We start from the raw sequence: 22,491 nt of genomic DNA on the forward strand, positions 1-22,491 counted from the left end.
ATAGAAGGTAGACTTCTAGTAAATTCCATCAGCAGCACACTACAGTGAGTTCTCTGCCATCCATGAAGCCACAGCTGTGCTCAATCTACTAGATCTGGGTGTTGGGACCTGGGAGGGCTCTTCTTTGTGCTCCATCTCACCCCTAGTACAGCTGGCTGGTCCTCACGTCTGCTATTCTCATATTCTTCTCATTTCTCTTTACTCCTTTCTAGCCAATCCTGCATGATACTAATCTCTTATTATAGTTACTAAATCTTTATTTTAAATGTCCCCCATTCAAATTACAGCATGATATCTGTGCCACTCCTCATGGTACCAGGTTATTTATTCTAGGTGAGTTTACCTTCTCTGCTTATGGAACTCAGTACCACCTCTATCTGGGAGCTTATAGAAAGCCTCATCATTCGTGGGCACCACACCCCATGTGACAAAGCATCCCACCAGGTAACCCACTCCTGGCAAAGGAGATGCCTAACCATGGAACCACTGATTGTATCATATGCCCCACCATCCACAGGCAGCCAGCTTCAATGGTGAATGCAAATTTGACTTCATGAACAAAAGAAACTGAATTGACAGCTACCACAAGGCTTTATTGCTCCAAAACAATTTGCCATTAGAAAGCAGTCACTGTATAACTCTAGTGTAACAATCATAAGTATACCACAATTTAGATGTATTTTCCAATTATAATTCAATAATAAAACCTGAGAATTCATGATCTAATTATTATTAATTTAAAATTATTTCATTTTTTGAATACCTCTTTTAAAATGAGAATTATTTAATCATGCTCATCTCTTTCTTTAAAAAAGTTAATCACAAGGGCTGGCTAGGGATGTAGCTCAGTGGTAGAGTGGTAGAGTGCTTGCCCAGCATGCCTGAAGTCCTGGGTTCAATTCCTAGTACCACCACCACCACCAAAAAAAAAAAAAAAAAAAAAAAGTCATTTAAAAAAATTAATCATAGAATCAAAGACATTGAAATGCACTTATTTCAGGAACAGTTTTTGCTTAGATATAATTAATAATATTAAAAAGATATAATTAATAATATTAAAAAGATATAATTAATAATATTAAAAAGAAGTGATTTTTTTTCCAAACAAATTATAAGTTCTTATAAAGCGCAGATGCACATTCTCAAGATGTTAAGGCACTCAGGAACAAAAGACAGCTGATATTCCTTGGCTTAAAGTTTGGCTTTTTCTTTATAAGACTCCTTTATCCTCTTGACAAGAGAAAGGTCGCCAACTCCTTCAGGCCAGTTGTCATGATCTGTTAAGTGGAAAACTCCAAGTTAGCAAAACTTAACCTCCTTTGTCCTCTTAATTCCCACTTAGTCCTCTTCTATTTTCTCTGGGGCATTCATGCAAGAAAACAAAATCTAAGCCGGTGGGGAGGCTGAAACAGGAGGACTCTTAGTTCAAAGCCAGCCTCAGCAACAGTGAGGCACTAAGCAACTCAGTGAGGCCTGTCTCTAAACAAAATAGGGCTGGGGATGCATGTGGCTCAGTGGTTGAGTGCCCCTGAGTTCAATACCCAGTACCCTCCGACAAAAAAAAAAAAAAGAAAAAAAGAAAAAGAAAACAAAGTCCAGAGGTTTTACAAAGGGACCTGGATTTGAAGCTCTGGTCTGCCATTCACTAGCATTTCCAAATTTAGGGAAGTTACTTTTTTGGAGCCTCAGTCTTATCATCTAACAAAATCTTTTAAAATTGTGAGGGTAAACCTGACACCATCTGTACAGAGCTGGGCATACTGCAGACATTCAATAAGTAGTATCTGCTTAGTAATAATTTTAAAATAATGTGGTAACTGTGCACCAGGTATTAATAATTGCATCCTCAACATCCAGTCCTCATCTCCTTTTTGCAAGAGGCTCTATTTATTAATTTTTTTAAATCCAGAAGGGTCAGAGGAGTGACCCTGCCCTGGTTTGGTGGTGAGGGGTTATAAGTTGTCACTCAGTGATCCCCATCCCCCTGGCTGTGGATATTGGTTGAGAATGGGCATTTGCTTGAGCTGGTCTAAAACAGAGTGGATCTCAGTATTTTTTAAATTAATTCCAGGACAAAGTCATTCTCTACTCCTTACTCTCTACCTAGCTAGATATGAACAAAAAGAAGCAGGTGATCTTAGGAGCAGCGGGCAGCCATCCTACAACCAAGAGAGCCAGGCTTGAGAGAAAGCTGACCTCATGGAAGCAAAAACAGAGGAAACAGGAGGGGAAAATGTCTTCAATAAGATCACTGAGCTACTTCAGTCAAATCTCACCTGCTTTCCAAGCACACTGCCGCTGCATTACAACCCCGGCACACAAATTCCATTTGATATTAGGCCAATTTGAGTCACTTCCTATCTGACACATGCATTTTCTAATTTGATCTTTCCAACAGTCCCCTGAAATAAATACTATGTGTATCATTGCATTGTAGGAAAGAAAAGAGGGGCCTACAGAAATTAATTTCCCCCAAAACTCAACATTTGAGATAAGCAGGGTGAGGTTTCTATCCCAGGGATTCTCACTTCCAAGCTGGCAATCTAAAACCCTGTACTGAAGTCTGAATGCTCCTAGTCAATATGTAGGGCAGCACATTCCTAAAAAGTAGACGTAACTACTCTCCTCAAAAATTTAAAGAATATTTTGTATTGATAAAAACAGTATTAGAAGTAAATCATTTTGTGGGAGACTTAGAGAAGCAACCACCTTGGTATTTCTTTCCCTCTCTAAAAGAAAAACAATGCAACTCACCCTAACAAATACTGACTCAAGTCTACCGAAGAGGGAAAGGAAAAGGTTCTAAACTACTCTCACTATTTTAAATACTTTCAAAACAATGAGGCATAGCCATGCAGGCATTTTTGTCTTATGTCCTTAGAACCATAGTATCTTACACATATTACCATGCACACCTTTTAGTAAAGAAATATATAAGGGAGGGGACAATAATAAGTAAAATTAAAGTTCTAAGGTAACCGCTTATAAATGTATAAGAAATCTTATGCTTGGACTAGAATAATACTTAGTAAGAGTAAGTTGAACCTGGGACCCTGATAATGAAATTTAAACTCGAAGGGGTTGTATTAACCACACCTTAAGTAGCTTGTAGCCACTTAGTCAACTATTTTTAGCAACAGAAAGCCAGGTATATTTGCATTTTGTACCTCTTTCTGTGTGTTTTGAGTGATTTATAGTTGTTCGCTTCTGTGGATTTGTTTTGTCATTTGCAAAGTGATGATATTAGACTATCAAATTTCTTAGAAAACTTCTAACCTCAAAGATCTCTGGTCTAGCCATTAAATACGAACAACACATACACACAGACACATCAACATATCCCACACATAAAGACGTTTTGTGTAATATCAATATTTGATTACGACTATAAAACACTTCTTTATATATATCAAAATGACTGAATATAGTAATTATATAACTTCACTTAACATGTATCCTAAAGAGAGGGCAAAACAGCACAATACCACTGATTCTTCTGTTCAGATATGCAAGCCACTTACTGGAGGAAAAAAAAAGAGTTAAATATATGGCAACCTCTTGATTCTTCTCTATCATTCCTTGTTCAGATGCACTCAGAGGGTTTTTCAAGGGTCAAATTCCATCAACTCATGCACACACAAAAACTTTTTAAATATTTAGAGTTAAGATCTATAATAAATATATCTAGGTATTTTCTACACCTGGGAACGTCGCCTTGGAAATCAGATCCTGAAGATAAGCAGTTTGCACATTTGATGTCCTACAGGAGTAAACCTCTACAACTTAAGTGGCCAACACCTAAACATGAAAAGGCCTACAGCTAGTGGCTATTCATTCCCTAGCTACTCACCTGGTACATTGTATGAGTGTGTGTACAGAGACTGGCCTCCGTCCACACTCACCACCTGTCCAGTGACAAAGGAAGCTCCAGGAGACAGCAGGAAGCACACGATGGAGGAGACCTGGAAACAGAGGCACATAAAAGCAGAGTCTCTTTCCATCTCTATGTGCTTCACCTTCCCAAGGAAACTCATCTCAAACCACATAACTGTAATGTAACTCCTACATATGCAAGCCACAACCTGCCAGTACCCAGGCAGCTTCCCTTTTCTATTTGAGCATTATTAAAATCAGGTAATCCATCAGAGGAGAGGCAGAGAGACACAAAGGAGCCTTAGAGAGTATCCAGGAGGACACACAAAAAGAAGCCCAAAGTGAACACAGGGCTGCATCTCTGCTTCTTCCTGCTTCCATTTCCCACCACAATCCCCTTTTCCATCACTGACATATGCCTTTTATATTTTGGTCCCTGAAATAGTCAATGAGTCTGTGTAGCAATACACTAGCATTCTGATGTATTCAGTGCATGGTCCTGTCTGGCCCAAAACTCAGCAGCAACACAGACAGCACGAGTTTCTAGAAGAGGGACTTCAGAATCTCACTGCATTCCCTAAAATCTTAAGAGTCAATTGATGAGCTCAGCAACATCTACTCCAAAAACTAAAGAGAAAGAAAGAATTTTTATCAGTGAGCCTATAGAACCAGAAGCAGTTTCTCAAAAGGTAATGCTCCTAAACACCTGACACTCCTGATTCTCCTTCACTTAAAAGATGATAGCTCATGGATTAACAGGCCAGCCAACAGCCGATGCAAAAGTTCAATCTTCCTACAGGTACAGGACACAATCAGGCCAATACTTTATTCTCTATCTCACTATAGCTACCACAGTCTCTCCTTCCCTTCCTTTCTCAACTCTCTTTATTTGTTTCAGAAAACTTCCATCTCTCTTGCCCTAAAATATAACATTATAGGCATTATGTGTTAACATAAATGACATTTCAAGTAAAAACAGGTATAATTTTCAAAATAACAATTTTATACGTTTGTTTGGTATATTTACAAATCTCTTTAATGTCTGGCTCAATAGTAAACAGCTGGATTCTCACTTTTGCTTCTGCATTCATCTATTGCAATCTGTTGTTTTGATTAAAGCATATGAAGAAAATCTGGCTTCTAGCATATATATAGTTATTTATAGTTGGGAAGGAAGGAACATTTTACTCTTTTTTTTTTTTAAGAGAGAGTGAGAGAGGAGAGAGAGAGAGAGAGAGAGAGAATTTTTAATATTTATTTTTTAGTTCTCGGCGGACACAACATCTTTGTTGGTATGTGGTGCTGAGGATCGAACCCGGGCCGCACGCATGCCAGACGAGCACGCTACCGCCTGAGCCACATTCCCAGCCCCAGGAAGGAACATTTTAAAAGTCTTTTTAGATAACTATGGATTTTCTTTTTTATATTCAATAAATGGTGTTTCTTAAAGATTAGTTGCAATATGGAGTCTGAAACCGTGGCAATGAACTGCTTGTACTCTGTTCTATTAAATGCTTTCTCACACTTTGGCTCTTTCACCCAGATGTGATTTTGTCCTTTGGGAAATATTGATTCACTGAGTTATGTGTCTTAACTGTGGACACACAATTTATTATATAATATCAAAAGACCACATTTGATATGTCTCCACCCATCTCTTCAGGAAAGTCTTTTTTTATTATTTTATTTTATTTTTTAAAGAGAGAGGGAGAGAGGAGAGAGAGAGAGAGAGAATTTTTAATATTTATTTTTTAGTTTTCGGCGGACACAACATCTTTGTTTGTATGTGGTGCTGAGGATCGAACCCGGGCCGCACGCATGCCAGGCGAGCGTGCTACTGCTTGAGCCACATCCCCAGCCCAGGAAAGTCTTTTAAGTATTTGGAAGCTGGAAAGCCATGGTGACAGGTGCACAGAAATTCTAATTTTCCCTTGAAGTCTTGAATTTTAACTTTGACAACAAATATTCTCAGTCACTTTCTTTTAAAGCGATAGCCCAATTTTGTTTTGAAAAAATGTCAACATAGTACCCAAGTGTGAATAACTGTAGTATCAGTCATTCTGTCACATAAAATAATGGTGTTTCATGAAAAAAGTGGTTGACTCCATTCTCAATTCAATTGCCTGTTCTTTTCCTTTGAGGCAACCATTATACTTCTCTACATAGCAGAAAAGCTTTATGTGTATTGGTATTTCTTATTTCATCACACAAAATATTAAAAGGATGTGTACTCAGTGACTGAGATTTAATGAATTAATATTTTTTACTGCTTCATCAATGATAAGCCAAAGTGAAACTGCCCCTGCAGCGTCCCACTCCTGAGGCCTTCTAGTATCACGACTACTGGTACAGTATTGTTTGCAGTCAGGATTCATGCTAAGGCTCCAGCTGTCTTTTCCATCACTGCTTTGGTACTGTCAACCCAAATGTCAACACAGTGAAAAAGATAAATCAGGTTTTACTGAAACTAAAATGTTTTAATCTTGCAAATCCCTCCCAAAAGTTTTAGGAACACCCAGGGTTGGGCCCATATACTTTGACAGCTGTGGATATAGGTATAACATGTTTCTATTCATTCTGGTCTTTCCTGTTCTTCATTAAAACATTTTGTTTTGTTCTGTTTTGTTTCATTTAGAGCTAAGTTTACTCCAAGGTATTTTAGTTTTTATTGTTACTGTGGAAAAGAAACCCTTCCTTTGAAAAACTACAGTTTAAGATTATAATGCTGTGGGAAGAAGACTGTCTCTAGATAGGGAAGAGGGGTGGGAGGGAAAGGGAGGGAGAAGGGGAATTGCATGGAGGGTGGAAGGAGACCCTCATTGTTGTACAAAATACATGTATGAAGATGTGAAAAAAAAAGAAAGAAAAGAATTTCTTTCCTTTTCATGAAAAAGAAGACTCAAACTCATAATAGAATGCATGTTTAGGCATTATGTTCATAGGCTTTTTTTCTTACTTTTGCTTCATTTTGTTTGTTTTTTTTAGCACCTAATATATGTTTGTTTTCATATCATCAAAATTATTTCACCTCTATCCAAGAAATGCTATCATATAAATTAGTGAAAATTTTGGAAGCTAGAGAGGAAAAAGGAAAAGTGGGGGAAATCTCAATAAGATCAACGGGAAATCAGTAGAATAGAGGAAAGGGACCAAAGGGAGGGAGGACAGGAAGGAAAGGGGAAGTACTTCAAAATGATATTGGCCAAATTATATTGTTGTATTGTGTGCATGTATGAATATGTAACCACAAATCTCACCATTATGTACCATTATGTAATTATGTGCATTACACAATTACAATGCACCAATAAAATATGAAAAAAAAGATTACAATGCTGGCATTTGAGAAAGCTATGGATTTTTACATACTCCAGTTGAATCAACATACTGAAATCTCATATGGGAATTTCATAAAGCCCTAACCATCAGACTCTCATAGGGTTCTGTGTACTCACAAATACCATGTGATAAAATGTTGTAGCTGAGAAACACTGAAACAAGGAGAACATGCTGCTCTTCATTTCCCTACACCATTAAAGGCTGTTATCAATAGTCAAAACACAGCCAGATATTCCCAAGATCCAGAGAGTGCAGGAGAAATGGTCGGTGGCAGTGAGAAAAACAATCTCCATCAGGCAACCAGCCCACCTCCACAGGACACCATGTGCTATGTATAAGCCATAGTCACTCTGATGGATGCTAGAAATACACATTACCTCCTCAGGAACTCCCATTCGTTTAGCTGGAATATTCTGGAAGGACCTTGCAAACATGCTTTGTCCATTATCACCATAGTTGTCAGCAGCAGTCTGGGAATAGATCACTCCCTGTGTTTAAACATAAAAGAGGAATAAAAGCATATAAAATTAAATTTTAATCGTGAAGACATCAAAGCAGTCTAACAATCAATACTAAAAATTACATGGCTTAAGTTTACTAGAAAAGTGAACATTTCTAATCTTTAATTTTTCCCAATACTGTCAAAGAGGTATAGCTGACCACTGTCCACAGATGCACCACCTGTGTGCTCATCTGTGACCTCTTCTCCCTTAAAAACCAGCCAATCCCTGGATTTTTCCCATAGGAGTATTGGTTTCCGAAGAGCATAATTATATAAGATCAGTGAGGCATTTAAGTGGGAAAAATAGGTCAGGGCACTCTTTCAACTTTATCTTCCACTAGGCAGCTTTTGGCTTCAGGAGGGAAGATTAGGCAATGCCTACATGAGACTTAGAAATAAACATTTTCCTTTTCACCTAGTGTGAAATAAAGTAACAAAACATTTGAATCCAAAATAAATAAACTACAACTTTAATTGTTTCAGAATACTTCCATCTCTCTTGCCCTAGCTTTTCAAGGGCATAAGGCCAGGACAATTACTTGAAAACTGTACATCACAGGATAACGCTATTTGCTCTAGATTCTAGCTAGAGGTCACGGAGAGAAGGAGAGAAAAGATGAAATTTCTTCAGTATGAATCACTCTAAATGATACTAGGGAGATATTTTGGTTTCCAATCAAGTGATGTAGAACATTTTATTTAAAGAAGATGAAATATTTTAGAAGTACTAAATTTTAGATATTAAAGCTAAAAAAATCTCTAAAGGATAAACAGAATTAACATTGTGCTTTTCACACTGAATACCATTGAAGACTTTTTAGAAACTCTTCTAGAAACCAGTATTTCACAATATCAACATTAAGAATGGCACTATAGAGCTGTGACTGTGGCTCAGAGGTAGAGCGCTCGCCTAGCATGCATGAGGCACTGGGTTCAATCCTCAGCACCAGATAAAGTAAAATAAAGACATTGTGCCACCTATAACTAAAAAAATAAATATTAAAAAAAGAATGGCACTGTAAATAATTTGTGCTATAAATATCTGAGTGTATTATGGATTAGGTAATATACTTGTAGAACACTAAAGCAATCTGAGGTTCTGGCTAGAGCTTGCAATTTTGTTAGAAAGTTTCTCTACTAACTTCAACAAGTCAGTTCATACTTAACTTCCACCGAATAGCAAACTAGATCTATAGATAATATCCAAAGGTATTATAGTGTTTCAGATGGAGAGATTACTACTATCTTAGCAATGACCAGAAAACATCATAGAAAAAGTAGAATTTAAGCCAGTTGTACAGGATGAATGAGATATTTCATCTCATGTCTCTCTTGGAATCCATGGCCAATATATAATACCAAGGAGGCTTAGCTGTAGCTTACTTCATAAAAATGAGCTTTTGAAGTTGACTATAAGTATATTATAAATTTCCCCATCATTTACATTATGATTCAGAGAAATTTTCTCTTGACTTCTAATTGATCTTTTCTTTTTTTTTCTGATTTGATAGCTCCTTTCCAGAACCCTGACATCATGTCCTCTCCTAATAATTAATGATAAGCCAAAACAATAACAAAATTATCTAGAAAAATTTATTCTTCAAAGCAGTGTTTCTTGACTTTCACTATGACTATAAATTTTCCAGGCTGCTTTATAAAATGCAGATGCCTGGATTCCATGATTTGGAGTAAAGTTCAAACATCAATATCGTTTAACATTTTGCAAATAGTTATAAAACACACTGAGAATCACCCACTGAATTTAACCTTGTTGACAAACTGATTGTCAATCAAAGACTACTTCTGTGATGCAACTTTGAGATTTTAATCTATCTTTTAAGTCAATCTTTTATAGTACACTTGTATATTTGTTACCTATATAGCAAGCTAGATTGTTTGTTACCAACAATACAACTTAACAACAGCACAAATGGCATCTTTAGAGCACAATTTGTCAACAGATTTCATATACAGCATTTACCTACAGGAGCAACACAATTGATCCTTACTCCACTGCTGGCCCATTCCATAGCTAAGGATTTGGTGAGATTGTAAACACCTTCCCTGGCAGCTCCACTGTGCCTTTAAGGACAAAAGATAAGCATTACAATGAACTTTTGTTGAATATATTTTTCTTAATTAAGGTTGTCAGGTGTACCAATGACCAGGCAAAACTCTCCATGAACAATCTCATTATGAGTCTCTGTATTGAGTTTCTGCTAGACAATGGGGAAAGAACTGGCTATTTATGTAATAAAGAGAGACTAATTTTGGCTCATGTTCTTGAGGTTCAAGTCCAAGATAGGGCAGCTAATTTATTAAGGTGTTTGGCAAGGGAGGCACATGGTGCTGTTTTTGGAGCAAGTATCACATCTCAAGCCAGAAAGCAGAACGACAGAGAAAGAGCCCAGGGTCCCACAGTCCTTTTTGAGAGCATGTTAAGAATCTTCCACTCAGCTTCACCTCTTAAAGGTTAACAGCACCTCCCAATATCACTGCCATGGGGGCCAACCCTTTACATATGGACCTTGAAGGACCCTTGTCCAAACAATAGCATTAGAAAAGGGTTGAACAAATTATATTTCATGCTTTACAGAGTGGCATTACATTAGATCACCATAAAAAATAAGAAGAAAACTCTTTAGATGCTGGTACATCCCCAACATATGTTGTGCATTTGAGAACAGCAAGATACAGAATAGTGTTTCTAGTATATCACAACTTGTACTTATAAACAGGGAAAAGAAATGCTCAAAAACTAATATTAGTACTTGCCTGGGTGAATGAGAAATGCCTGAAAGAACTGATTTTATTTCTTGTAAGACCCAAGGAAGGTAAACAAGTAAGAAAGGGTAATAGGCCGGAAAAGGAACTACAATGGCATAATTTGCCTGCATTCTATACTCTTTTTGGGTAAGGTGATGTTAATTCCCACCCCTTGGCCATACTCAGTCCCTGTCCATGTGGTGTTGACCCCAGTTCCTCAGACCTTGGGATGACCATGCATGGAAGAGCCACAGGATTTGGTTGATGGCTACACTCGTGACCCAAGCAGGGTCAGTGTTATGCTTTGAATATGAGGTGTCCCCCAAGAGCTCCTGTGTTAATATGGGAATATTCAGAGGTGAAATGATGGGATTGTGAGACCTATAACCTAATCGGCCCATCCTAGTTCCAATGAACTAATGGGGTGAAAACTGTAGGCAAGTGGGGCATGATTGAAAGAGGTGAGTCACTGGAGGCTGCCCCTGGAAGGGGTCATCCTCGCTGAGGCCCCAGCCCCATCCCTGCTTCCAGACCCCACCATGAGATGAGTCATGCTCCTCTGCCACACCTTTCTGCCATGTGTTCTGCCTCATCTTGGGCCCAGAGCAATGGACTGGCCAATCATAGACTAAACCTCTGGAACTGTGAGCCAAAACTTTTCTTCCTCTAAGTTGTTCTTGTCAGTCTTTTGGTAACAGCAATGAAAAGCTAACTCACACAGTCAGCTAATGGGAATCCTCTCTAGGACTTGCTGGTACTGGCATTGTTAGAATTATCTTTCTCAGCAGTATGGAGATTCATGGGAAAGCTGGGAATGGAACCACATTTGACCCAGCTATCGCCCTTCTCGGACTATTCCCTGAGGACCTTAAAAGAGCATATTATAGGGATACTGCCACATCAATGATCATAGCAGCACAATTCACAATAGCTAGACTCTGGAATCAACCTAGATGCCCTTCAATAGATGAATGGATAAAAAAAATGTGGCATATATACACAATGGAATATTATGCAGCACTAAGAAATGACAAAATCATGGAATTTGCAGGGAAATGGATGGCATTAGAACAGATTATGCTAAGTGAAGCTAGCCAATCCTTAAAAAACAAATGCCAAATGTCTTCTTTGATATAAGGAGAGCAACTAAGAACAGAGCAGGGAGGAAGAGCATGAGGAAAAGACTAACATTATACAGAGACGAGTGGTGGGAGGGAAAGGGAGAGAGAAGGGAAACTGTATGGAAATGGAAGGAGACCCTCATTGTTACACATAATTACATATAAGAGATGGTGAGGGGAAAGGGGAAAAAAAAACAAGGGAGAGAATTGAACAACAGCTGATGGGGTAGAGAGGGAAGATGGGAGGGAAGGGGAGGGGGGATAGTAGGGGATAGGAAAGGTAGCAGAATACAACAGTCACTAATATGGCATTATGGAAAAATGTGGATATGTAACCGATGTGATTCTGCAACTTGTATTTGGGGTAAAAATGGGAGTTCATAACCCACTTGAATCAAATGTATGAAAGATGATATGTCATGAGTTATGTAATGTTTTGAACAACCAATAAAAAAAATAAAAAATAAAAAAAAAAGAATTATCTTTCTCAGCACTATTTGAGAAGCACTCTCTCATTGGAGAGTTAGGAAGAGCAGGAATGTTGACCTCTGCCTCCTGTCAGTATTCTTTTTTTTGGCCACAGGGTAGGCCTGCTTGGAATGAAACAAAGCTAAAAGGAGGGCACCTTCCTGCCAACATCATGTCTGAACCTACAATGTCCCTAGTTCAGGGACCAGCATCCCACAGGATGCAGAGCTTGCTCTCAGAGCTTCTGATAAAGCAGATGTGAAGAATGCACAGTTCTGACAAGTTCTCACCTGAGGCTGACACTGCTGTTCCAGAAACCACATTTGGAGAATCACTAATCTAGCTTGAATTATATTTCTATCCCATACAATTGAAGGGAGTCCTGAATAATACAGGAAGCAAATAGGGCATCAGAATTTGCATAAAGGAAACAAACTATCTCCTTGTAGAGTGGCTAATTAAAAGTTTAAACTCTTAGAAACTTTTTGGGGAAAAAATCTGGGTTTTTGTTAGGAATAACAATTTAGCAATTCTGTCTAAAATTAAATAGGTATATTCATGGTATTCAGATCTAAGTTAACACAGATCAGTTCAGTTTCATGTCCACACCTTAACACAGAAGCTGTCCTCCATCAGTGATGGGTAGTTTAGTAACATTTGGATTACAGTTGCCAGGTAAAATGCAGGACACCCAGTTAAATGTGAATTTCAGATAAATAACGAATAATTCTTCAATTCACGTACTTAAAACACATTTATAAAAAAAAAATTATTTAGCTGGGCATCCTGGTTTTCCTTCTCTTTCTCAGTAAACATGGCAACCCTAATCTGAATGGGCATGCTTTAGAAGTACATTTTAAAACTTCAAATAAAATGAAATGCTAAGTATTGTTGTCACAACTCATTGAAGGCATTAATCATCTTGATTCAGGGTATTTTTCCCTACCCCACTCTATCAACCCCATTCAGAGGACAAAACCCAAAGACATGGGAAGATAAAATGTAAAAATGCTTACGCAGCAAGTGGAAATCCACTTTTAATAAGGACAATGATATTAACAATAGATCCTCCGTGCTCTTTCATCCAGAGTTTGTAAACTACAGAAAACAAACAACAATCATCTTAAACAGTGTCCTCTTTCCTGATATCTTGTTCCAGCATGCTGCTTACTGGATATGCTTTCCAATTTAATTTATATTTCTTCTTTTAAAAAGCCTAATCACAGTACAATTTACATATCCTAAAATTCACCCACTTTATATATATAGTTTAATAATTTTAAGCAAATATATAAATTACACAATCATCCCCACAATTCTGTTTTGAACATTTAAATCACCCCAAAAAGTTCCTTTGTACCTATTTGAAGCCAAATTCATCCCTAGGTAGACTTATCCTTTGTTTTTATAGAGCAACAAATTTTGCATTAACCTTTTCTGAACATTTCATATAAATTGAATCATGCAATATATTGAGGTCTTTTTGGATCTGGCTTCTTGTACTTAGAATAATGTCTGTGAGGTTCGTCCACATTGCAATGTGTGAATAGTTCCTTCTTACTGCTGAGTAGTATTCCATTGTATAGATATGCTACATTTGTCCATTCATTAATCACTGATAAACATTTGGATTCTTTCCACTTTGGGGTGATTATGAATAAAAATCTTTGTGTGGACATGTTATTTTCCTTGGATAGATACTTGTAAGTAAAATTACAGGGTCATATGACATCTCTATGTTTAAATTTTTAAATCTTTTTTGGTGCTGAGGATTGAACCCAGGGCCTTGTACATGCAAGGCAAGCACTCTACAACTGTGCTATATCCCCAACCCTTATGTTTAACTTTTTAAAAACAAACTATTTTCCAAAGTGGGTCCACCACTTTACCTTCCTATCAGAAATACTGAGGGATTTAGTTTCTCCACACTTCCATTGTCCGACTTTTTGATTATATCTATTCTAGTAGGTATACAGTGGTAAAATATGGATTTTCCTAATGATTAATGAGGTTGATCTACACATCTATGTCAGCATGTCAGCATGACAGCATCTTAAAATCAAGAAGTAGCTTTGGGGCTGGGGATGTGGCTCAAGCGGTAGCGCACTCGCCTGGCATGGGTGCGGCCCGGGTTCAATCCTCAGCACCACATACAAAGATGTTGTGTCTGCCAAGAACTAAAAAATAAAAATATTAAAAAATTCATTCTCTCTCTCTCTCTCTCTCTCTCTCTCTCTCTCTCTCTCTCTCTCTCTCTCCCTCTCTCTCTCTCCCCCCCCTCTCTCTCTTTAAAAAAAAAAAAAAAAAAGAAGTAGCTTTGAAATCAATAAGTGTAAACCCAAAATTGGTTTGGCTATTATGGGTCCTTTTCATTTCCATATATATTTTGGGATAAGCTTTTCAATTTCTACAAACATTGATAGTAATTCACTGAATCTATAGATCCATTTGGGGAAAACTATCATCTTAATGATACTGAATCTTGGGGCTGGGGATATAGCTCACTTGGTAGAGTTCTTATCTCACATGCACAAGGCCCTGGGTTCAATCCCCAGCACTACAGAAAAACAAAACAACAAAAAAAACAATATCGGATCTTTCAACTCATTAATATGGAATGTCCTTACATTGCTTAAATCTTCTTTAATTTATAGTTTTTGACATACAAGTATGATACTCCTTTTGCTAACTTCATTCTTAAATAATTTATTTTTTGAGGCCCCATTTGATATCAAAGCACTCATTCTATTCACACAAAACAAGACAATGCTAGAAGTATCTCCAGACTCTCTTCAACAGAAATAGGAATTTTAAGAATTTAAATATCAGAGAAAAATGATACCCAATTCTTCCTAAAGCTTTAGCAAAAATAAGAATGCCTTGCCATTACTTAATCAGACTAACTTTTAAAAATGACCAAAAAAAAAATGAAGGTGAAACCCTACTAAGGAAGATACAAACTATAACATACTTAAATTTTAGACACTTTTTTTTTCACATTATTCGCACATTGCTAAAATCAGGATATCTTTATAATTAATGACATCTTATAATTATCAGTATTTTCCACTTTTTCAATAACAGAATGGTGGGACATTTCATAAGTGATTATACCTTTGACTTAATAAAACACAGTGGTTATTTTTAGACAATATGCTATAATCCTAGAATACCTAAGGGATAATTCAACAAATCATTAGATAAAGCTGCAAATCATCAGATAAAGCTACAAGATGAGCCTGAAAAAAATACTTAATAAACCAACAATCACCCAGCTGAAAAATAATTGGAATGAGCTGATTCAAAATAGCAATATCAAAAAAAAATCGGGGCTGGGGATGTGGCTCAAGCGGTAGCACGCTCGGCTGGCGTGCGTGCGGCCCGGGTTCGATCCTCAGCACCACATACAAACAACGATGTTGTGTCCGCCGAGAACTAAAAAATAAATATTAAAAAAATTTTTAAAAAAATCTAAGTATAATCATTAATTTTAAAATGTGAAATCTATATGACAAAAAAACACAAATTTTTGCCAAAAGATAGAAAAGAATGATTCATTAGTGAAAAGATAAGTTATGATGGGGAAACTGAATATGTAAATATTGTAATTATTTTCAAATTATTAAGTTTAACAACATTCAATCAAACTCCCAACATGATTTCTGTGGAAGAAACCTGACTATAAAATTCATCTGAAAGAATGCATAGTCACGAAGAGCCAAGAAAAGTTTGAAAATTCAAAGAAACAAAGCAACATTTGCCAAATCAAATGTTAAAAACTATATAAAACCATTTTATAATAGTTTAAGAAAGGAGAATAAGTTTATTTAAATTACCCTACATGGATTTTCTGCTTCAGGATAAATACCACTATATAGTTTACAACTCTAAAATCATTTTTGTTTCTGAAATTCTGACACTTTCTAGAGTTCAGATGTGGGTATTTCTTCAAGTTATCTGAGATAGACAACCAATAGAAGATACAGATACCAAGAACAAATGTAAAAGAAGAAAGGCAAAGGTACAAGAAGAATGTTTCCTAAAACATGGAAGATTTATAAGCAACTACCAACATGAGAAGAAATCACAGTAATTGTAATATAAAATGATTTGGAGAAAGCTAGAATGTTGTTTCTTAATATCAAAATTAGAGAACAAACCCCATAGTCTAAATGGATTAAGTGTTCTTTTTTCTTTTTTCCAATTTTCTTTTATGGTTGTAAAATACTCATAACATAAAATTTACCATCTTAACCATTTTGAGTTTACAGTTCAGAGTATTAAGTACATTCATGTTATTGTGCATACATAGCCACCAACCATTTCCAGAACTTATTTCATCTTGCAAAATGGCAACTCCATGCTCATTAAATAATAATTTTCCATTCCCCTATTCCCAGACCCTGACAACCAAAATTCTACTTTACAGATCAAGAGTTCTCTTACAAGAGCTGAAAGTATTGGTGTTTGATGGGTTTTAAAGCAGCATAATGTATACAATGGAGAGTACATGTAGATTTGAAAGACTAGAGTCTAAGGCTTGCTTTGAGGTGATAGTGCGTTAGTTGGACTAAAACTATGCTAGATATGATACTTTATATTCTACCTACATCAAGGAGGCACTGTGAGTGTCAAAGGAGATAACCATTGTAAAAATTACTTCTGCAAACTTCAATAAAACTTTAAGAAAATTAAAATACTTTCAAGAGTTGACAATTTAAGAATATCTCACAGGAAACTTGTATAAAACTGACTTTTCTGTTGTTAAAATAAGGTCATAGGAAATAATCTTTATATGCTTATTCTCAAGATAAGAATAAAATAAAACAAAAACCCTGTTTTCGTGCAGAAAAGATACAAACATGGAATGGGAAAAAGTGAGGAAGGACTTGGATTTGAATTGAGATATCAAGATGACTCATTATTTTCCTCAATATACTATAAAAATGCCAAATATAAACAGAAAGAAACAGAATGACAATGTAAAGCCCAGAGGTACTTTAAAGATTAGCTACATTCCCAGACCTTTTTATTTTTTATTTTGAGACAGAGGTTCACTAAGTTGCTGAAGCTGGCCTGGAACGTCAATCCTTCTGCCTCAGCCTTCTGAATCACTGGGATTAGAGGTGTGCACCACCGTGCCTGGCTCATAGCTAATCTTGTTTGATCTACACTCCCATTCATTTGTCTACTTCTCAGCTAATTTTGGAAGCCAATTCTAGATATCTTATTATTTCATCTATGAATATTTATCTTTGAATTAGAGGAACCTTTTTGGCAATATAATCTCAATACTTAATTAAAAGTACTTAATTAGCGATAACTTCTAAACATCATGAAATATCCATTCAGTGTGTACATTTCTCTGAATGTGTAATCATTTCTTAACAGTGTGTCTGCAGGAATCAAGTTGCAAATAAAGCCCACATATCACATTAGTTGATATGTCTCCTCTTCTCCTCCAGTGTCCCCTTCACCTCTTCCCCCTTCCATACTTGTAGTTTTTTCGTTAAAGTAGCTGGGTTGTATTACAATTCTTTATAGTCTGGATTTTGCCAACCACACTGTATATTATCATTCAGTATGAATCCTGTCCCCCATATTTCCTGCAAAATAGTAGATTCTATTTTGATGTCAATAAATAGATAATGACTTAATTTTAAAAATCATCAACTTGTAACCTCCAAATTAGAAATGAACTCTAACAAGGATCAAAAATGGCATTAAAACTCATTGGGTAGAGGGTCATGGTGGTATATGCCTATGATACCAGCAGCTCAGGAGGCTGAGACAGGAGGATCACTAGTACAAAACCAACCTCAGCAATGGCAAGGTGCTAAGCAACTCAGTGAGACCCTATCATTAAATAAAATAAAAAAATAGGGCTGGGGATGTGGCTCCATGGTTGAAGATCTAATAGTCAAGATCTTAAATAAGTGATCAAATTCAGTTAGGATGAACAACAGCAAACTACAGCCCTCCAGATGTAATGTAATAAGAAGTAGATAGGTCATACATATTGGGTTCTTTCCAGAAATCTTTAAAATGAATCTAATCAGCGCAAGAACAGTAACAGAAATCCAGAACATGGGACATTCTATAAATCAATGTTGTAAAATAAAAAACAAAAAGAGCATTTTTTATTTGTTTTTAGATTAGAGGAAACTAAACAGACAAAAAAAATCTATGAAGTTTTATATGATCCTAGATAAAAATGAATGGGGAATACATGTTCATGGTATGAGGCTTCTGAGCCCCTACAGGTTTCTCTTTCAGCCTTCTCCATGATCTCTCTCCCCATAAGAACAGATATTGCAGATATTGATGACACTCACCTGCTTTGCACATGTAAAAGGTGCCTGTCAAGTTGGTTTCAATCACAGCATGCCATCCCTTTGAATTGATATCTTCAAAAGGAGACAGGAACTGGCCTCCTCCATTGTTTACCAAGAAATTGATCTTACCATAAATAGCTAAGGTAGATTTGATCAAATTATCCACCTAAAGAAAAACATTAAAAGTTCAGTAACCTAACTTGCTATTTGGACTGCTCATTTATTCTAGAAGTGTGGCAGAGCTTACACTCTCTGACAGTGAACACCAACTCTGAGTACTACAACCAATGAACTTTTGGTCAGCAATGAGCAAACATAAAATTCCTACCTCAATGAGTAGTTTGCCAGTGTCCAATACTCACATATCATAAAATTAAAATCGTAATTTTGACAAGATATACCTAAAAGTCTGTATCAATTCTAAGTATAGCAGGTCTCAGGCATATTAATTTGTGACCTGCCAATCATGAATAAGGAACAGTGATGAAATCAGGTCAAAATGAACATTAACAAATGTCTTACGCAAGGTGTGGTAGAACACGCCTGTAATCCCAGCAGTTTGGGAGGTGGAAACAGGAGGATTGTGAGTTCAAAACCAGCCTCAGCAAAAGTGAGGTACTAAGAAACACAGTGAGACCCTATCTCTACATAAAATACAAAATAGAACTGCAGATGTGGCTCAAACCCCTGGGTTCAATCCCCAGTCCAAAACAAATATTAAAAAAAAAGAAACGCCATAAAGGACAAGAAGCCCTTTAACACATCCTTGCTTAGCTACTCTGTCTTGCTTTCTTCCATCCCCTTCTCTTGAGTCACTGGTTCAATAAATCATCAGCCCAAAAATCTTCTTACAGGCTCTGTTAGCCCTTTCTGAGATAGCTACCACAGTAGAGCGGGAAGCACAGCCAGGTTTAGGCATCACAAATGCTAATGAAAATTAGTAGATATATTTGTACTGACTTATTTGCATTTATACATTAGTAGATATATTTGCATTACCTCCTCTTCTTTACGGATGTTGCATTGCAGGGGAGTGACCTGAGCCTGGCTGGAGGGAGGTAGGGTGGATTTCAGTTCCTCTGCAGCAGATTTTAGTCTTTCGATTTTCCGGGATGCAATGACCACATTACACCCTTAGGAACAAATAGGCAGAGAACAAATAAAGAAGTTTTCATGAGTTGTCAACTTCCAACAATAATAATGTACAGAAGACATTTTGTGTGCTGTGTTCCTTTAAACAACAAAAACAAACAAACAAAACCTAATCAGAATGTCTTCTCTGGACAAGATGGAAGAGTAGAAAACTGAAATTCTCTTTAACCTGAAACACAAAACTGGATAAAATATATGAAACAATGGTTTTCAGGCATTGGACATCAAAAAAGCACTGGACTACAAACTGTCATCTCTGAGAGCAGAAACAAACATGTGAGCCCTATGATTATGCCAGCTTATCACCTGGAGAAAACTTCCAGACCACAGCACAGGAGGGACTCATTCACAGGTCAGAGTTCTCCCTGAGTGGAAGGGATGAAGTTGGAAGTCTAAGAAGTCCTAGCAGCTGGTTATACAGGGTGTAGAGAGACAAGAGACACCAAAATCTGCAAAGTCCTTCTTGAATCCTCAGCAAAAGTACTGACGGAAATACACGAACAGGCTAGAGAAAGAACTTCCCAAAATGAGCAGAAGGAACAAACCCTGTCCTGGGAAACAACACTGGGAATAGTTATTGTGCTGACTAGGAAAAATATTTTACCTAGATGGTGCTTAGATGTTTCACAGGGTGAAGTATATAATGGCCTCAACAGTGAGGTTAAGTTAGACATAAACTAATTACTGAGACCAACACTTAACTTTAAAAAGTGAGTCTCCTTCAAAGTATCAAACTATTTTAACTTAACTTTCATCCTAGAAAAAAAGCTTAAGAATACTTATAAGAATATAAAAATTGTCATCATCCAACAAGGTAAAATTCAATCCATAATTCAACATGCAAAGGAACAGGAAAGTAACAATCCATAATGAAAAGAAGAGCCAATTTATAAAATACCCCAGAATGACACTTATTTAATTGTACAATTAAATAAGCTCCTGATAAAGAAAAAATCTTAAAACCAGCCAAAGAAAAACAATGCCATACATACAGAACATAAAAAGATAAGGACTTTTTCACAAACAGTGAAATCCAGAAGACAGTGGCATAACATTACCTGTTTTATGAAAAAGATAAAAATGAATAAGATTGTGAACTTAGAAATCCTGACCCAGTGAAAATATCTTTCAAAAATGATGACAAAATAAAAACTTCTCGGTCTAGGGATGTGGCTCAATGGTAGAATGATTGCCTGGCATGCACAAGGTCCTGGGCTAGATCCCCAGCACTATAGGGGGCATGGGGAAAAAAAAGAAAAAAGACCTCTTCACACATATGGGAACTAGAAGAATTCATCAGAACAGATGTGCTCTTAAAAAGAAAAAAGAAAGTGCTTCAAACGGAAGAAAAATTATTCCAGATGGAAAGTTTAATCTACACAAAAGAGAGAATCCAAGATGGTAATTATGTGAGTGAGTGAATAGGAAGATTTTTCTTCTTCCTATTCAAATCTCTTTAAAAAGCAGCAATAATTTAAAGCACAAGTAATAATAATGCATTGTGGGTTTTAAAATATACATACATTTTTTTTCTTTTTGGTACCATATGTCAAGATCATTATACTGTCATGTGTAACTAATTAAAACAAATAAAATGCTGCCTCAGTCTGGCTGGGCACAGAATCACGAGCCACTCAAGCAGGAACAAAACTTTATTTTTGAAAAAGCCGCGGGGCTGGGGATGTGGCTCAAGCGGTCGCCTGGCATGCGTTCGGCCCAGGTTCGATCCTCAGCACCACATACAAACAACAATGTTGTGTCCGCCGAGAACTAAAAAATAAATATTAAAAAAAATTCTCTCTCTCTCCTCTCTCTTTAAAAAAAAAAAAAAGAAAGAAAGAAAAGAAAAAGCCGCCAATACTCCGTAAGCGCTGGCAAGCCAAAAACCGTCCCCCCACGCGCACGTCTACAATGCTTCCCACCTTCTTGAGAACAATAGTCCCTTGTTTTGCTCAATTCTAACATATACTAATTCCAGTTGCCTTATCTTAGTTAAATGCCACCAGTCCTTAAATAACATGAGCCAAGTTTGATGATGGTATATTAGGTCTGAGAAACTACATAATATACAAACTTTCCTGCTAGCTCTTCAGCCCACAAAGCAGTAGATAAAAAATTCAATTCACATCATGGAGGGTGACTTATCAAGTCCTTTCTTTCAAATGGTACAAAGGGGCACAGGAAACATTTGGGGGTGACAGATTCCTTTCAATCTTCAACTCAGAATACCACATTTATTAAGCACCTTCTGAGTCCCTGATGACTATCAGTCACTACAGTAAGAAAAAGTGCTGTCTTGTCACAATTGCCACTTGCCTTTTACTTTCCTTTTAACTACCGTATCTAATTCATGTTCTGCTAGAGTAACAGAAAGAGAATAATTAACTTGAAGACAAAGTAAAAATGTGTTTTGTCTGATATATGTAAGCTAGAGAGAAAAAAGGAAAATAAGGGACCTCATGAAAACAGAAGGAGATGGACTTAGAGAAGATGATGTTAAGTGAAGTTAGCCAATCCCCCAAAACCAAATGCCAAATGTTTTCTTTGATATAAGGAGGCTGATTCATAGTGGGATAGGGAGCCGGAGCAGGGGAGGAATAGAGGAACTCTAGATAGGGCAGAGGGGTGGGAGGGGAAGGGAGGGGGCATGGGGTTATTAATGATGATGGCCTTTGCAGACCCAAGGCTCTAGGTGCCCAGGTCAAGAGACCTGCACGCGTACCCAGGTGCAGAAGCTCCTTCGCGATGGCCTTTCCGATGCCGGTGGCCCCGCCGGTGACGATGGCCGTTTGGTTCTGCAGCAAGCCAGGAGCCAGGCAGCTCTTGCCCTTTGTCCAGGAGCCCATAGTCCCGGAGCTTCAGAAGTGTAGCGCCTTCCGTGGCTGCGTCAGCTTAGTTACCCAGAGGTGGGCGGGGCTAAGGGCCCGGACTCACG

General features: G+C 37.2%; 1 protein-coding gene across 2 annotated transcripts; it reads right to left on the reverse strand.

The window, feature by feature from the left end:
- Positions 1-578: 578 nt before the first annotated feature.
- Positions 579-22,478, reverse strand: PECR (peroxisomal trans-2-enoyl-CoA reductase). Of its 2 annotated transcripts, XM_081261431.1 has the most exons (8): positions 22,279-22,476; positions 19,404-19,537; positions 18,405-18,570; positions 13,086-13,167; positions 9,700-9,796; positions 7,590-7,700; positions 3,851-3,962; positions 579-1,277 (listed from the first exon to the last, which is right to left on the reverse strand). In XM_081261431.1, the coding sequence occupies exons 1-8, from the start codon at positions 22,400-22,402 to the stop codon at positions 1,192-1,194; spliced, it is 912 nt and encodes a 303-aa protein (XP_081117557.1). In that variant the 5' UTR covers positions 22,403-22,476; the 3' UTR covers positions 579-1,191. The 2 variants fall into 2 exon arrangements, with proteins under 2 accessions (XP_081117557.1, XP_081117558.1); XM_081261432.1 differs by lacking the exons at positions 579-1,277; positions 3,851-3,962 and adding an exon at positions 5,779-6,287 and having other exon boundaries at positions 22,279-22,478.
- Between the last annotated feature and the right edge of the window lie 13 nt (positions 22,479-22,491).

Source organism: Spermophilus citellus (genome assembly GCF_964194105.1).
Source record: "Spermophilus citellus genome assembly, chromosome: 11".
Classification (NCBI taxonomy): Eukaryota; Metazoa; Chordata; class Mammalia; order Rodentia; family Sciuridae; genus Spermophilus; species Spermophilus citellus.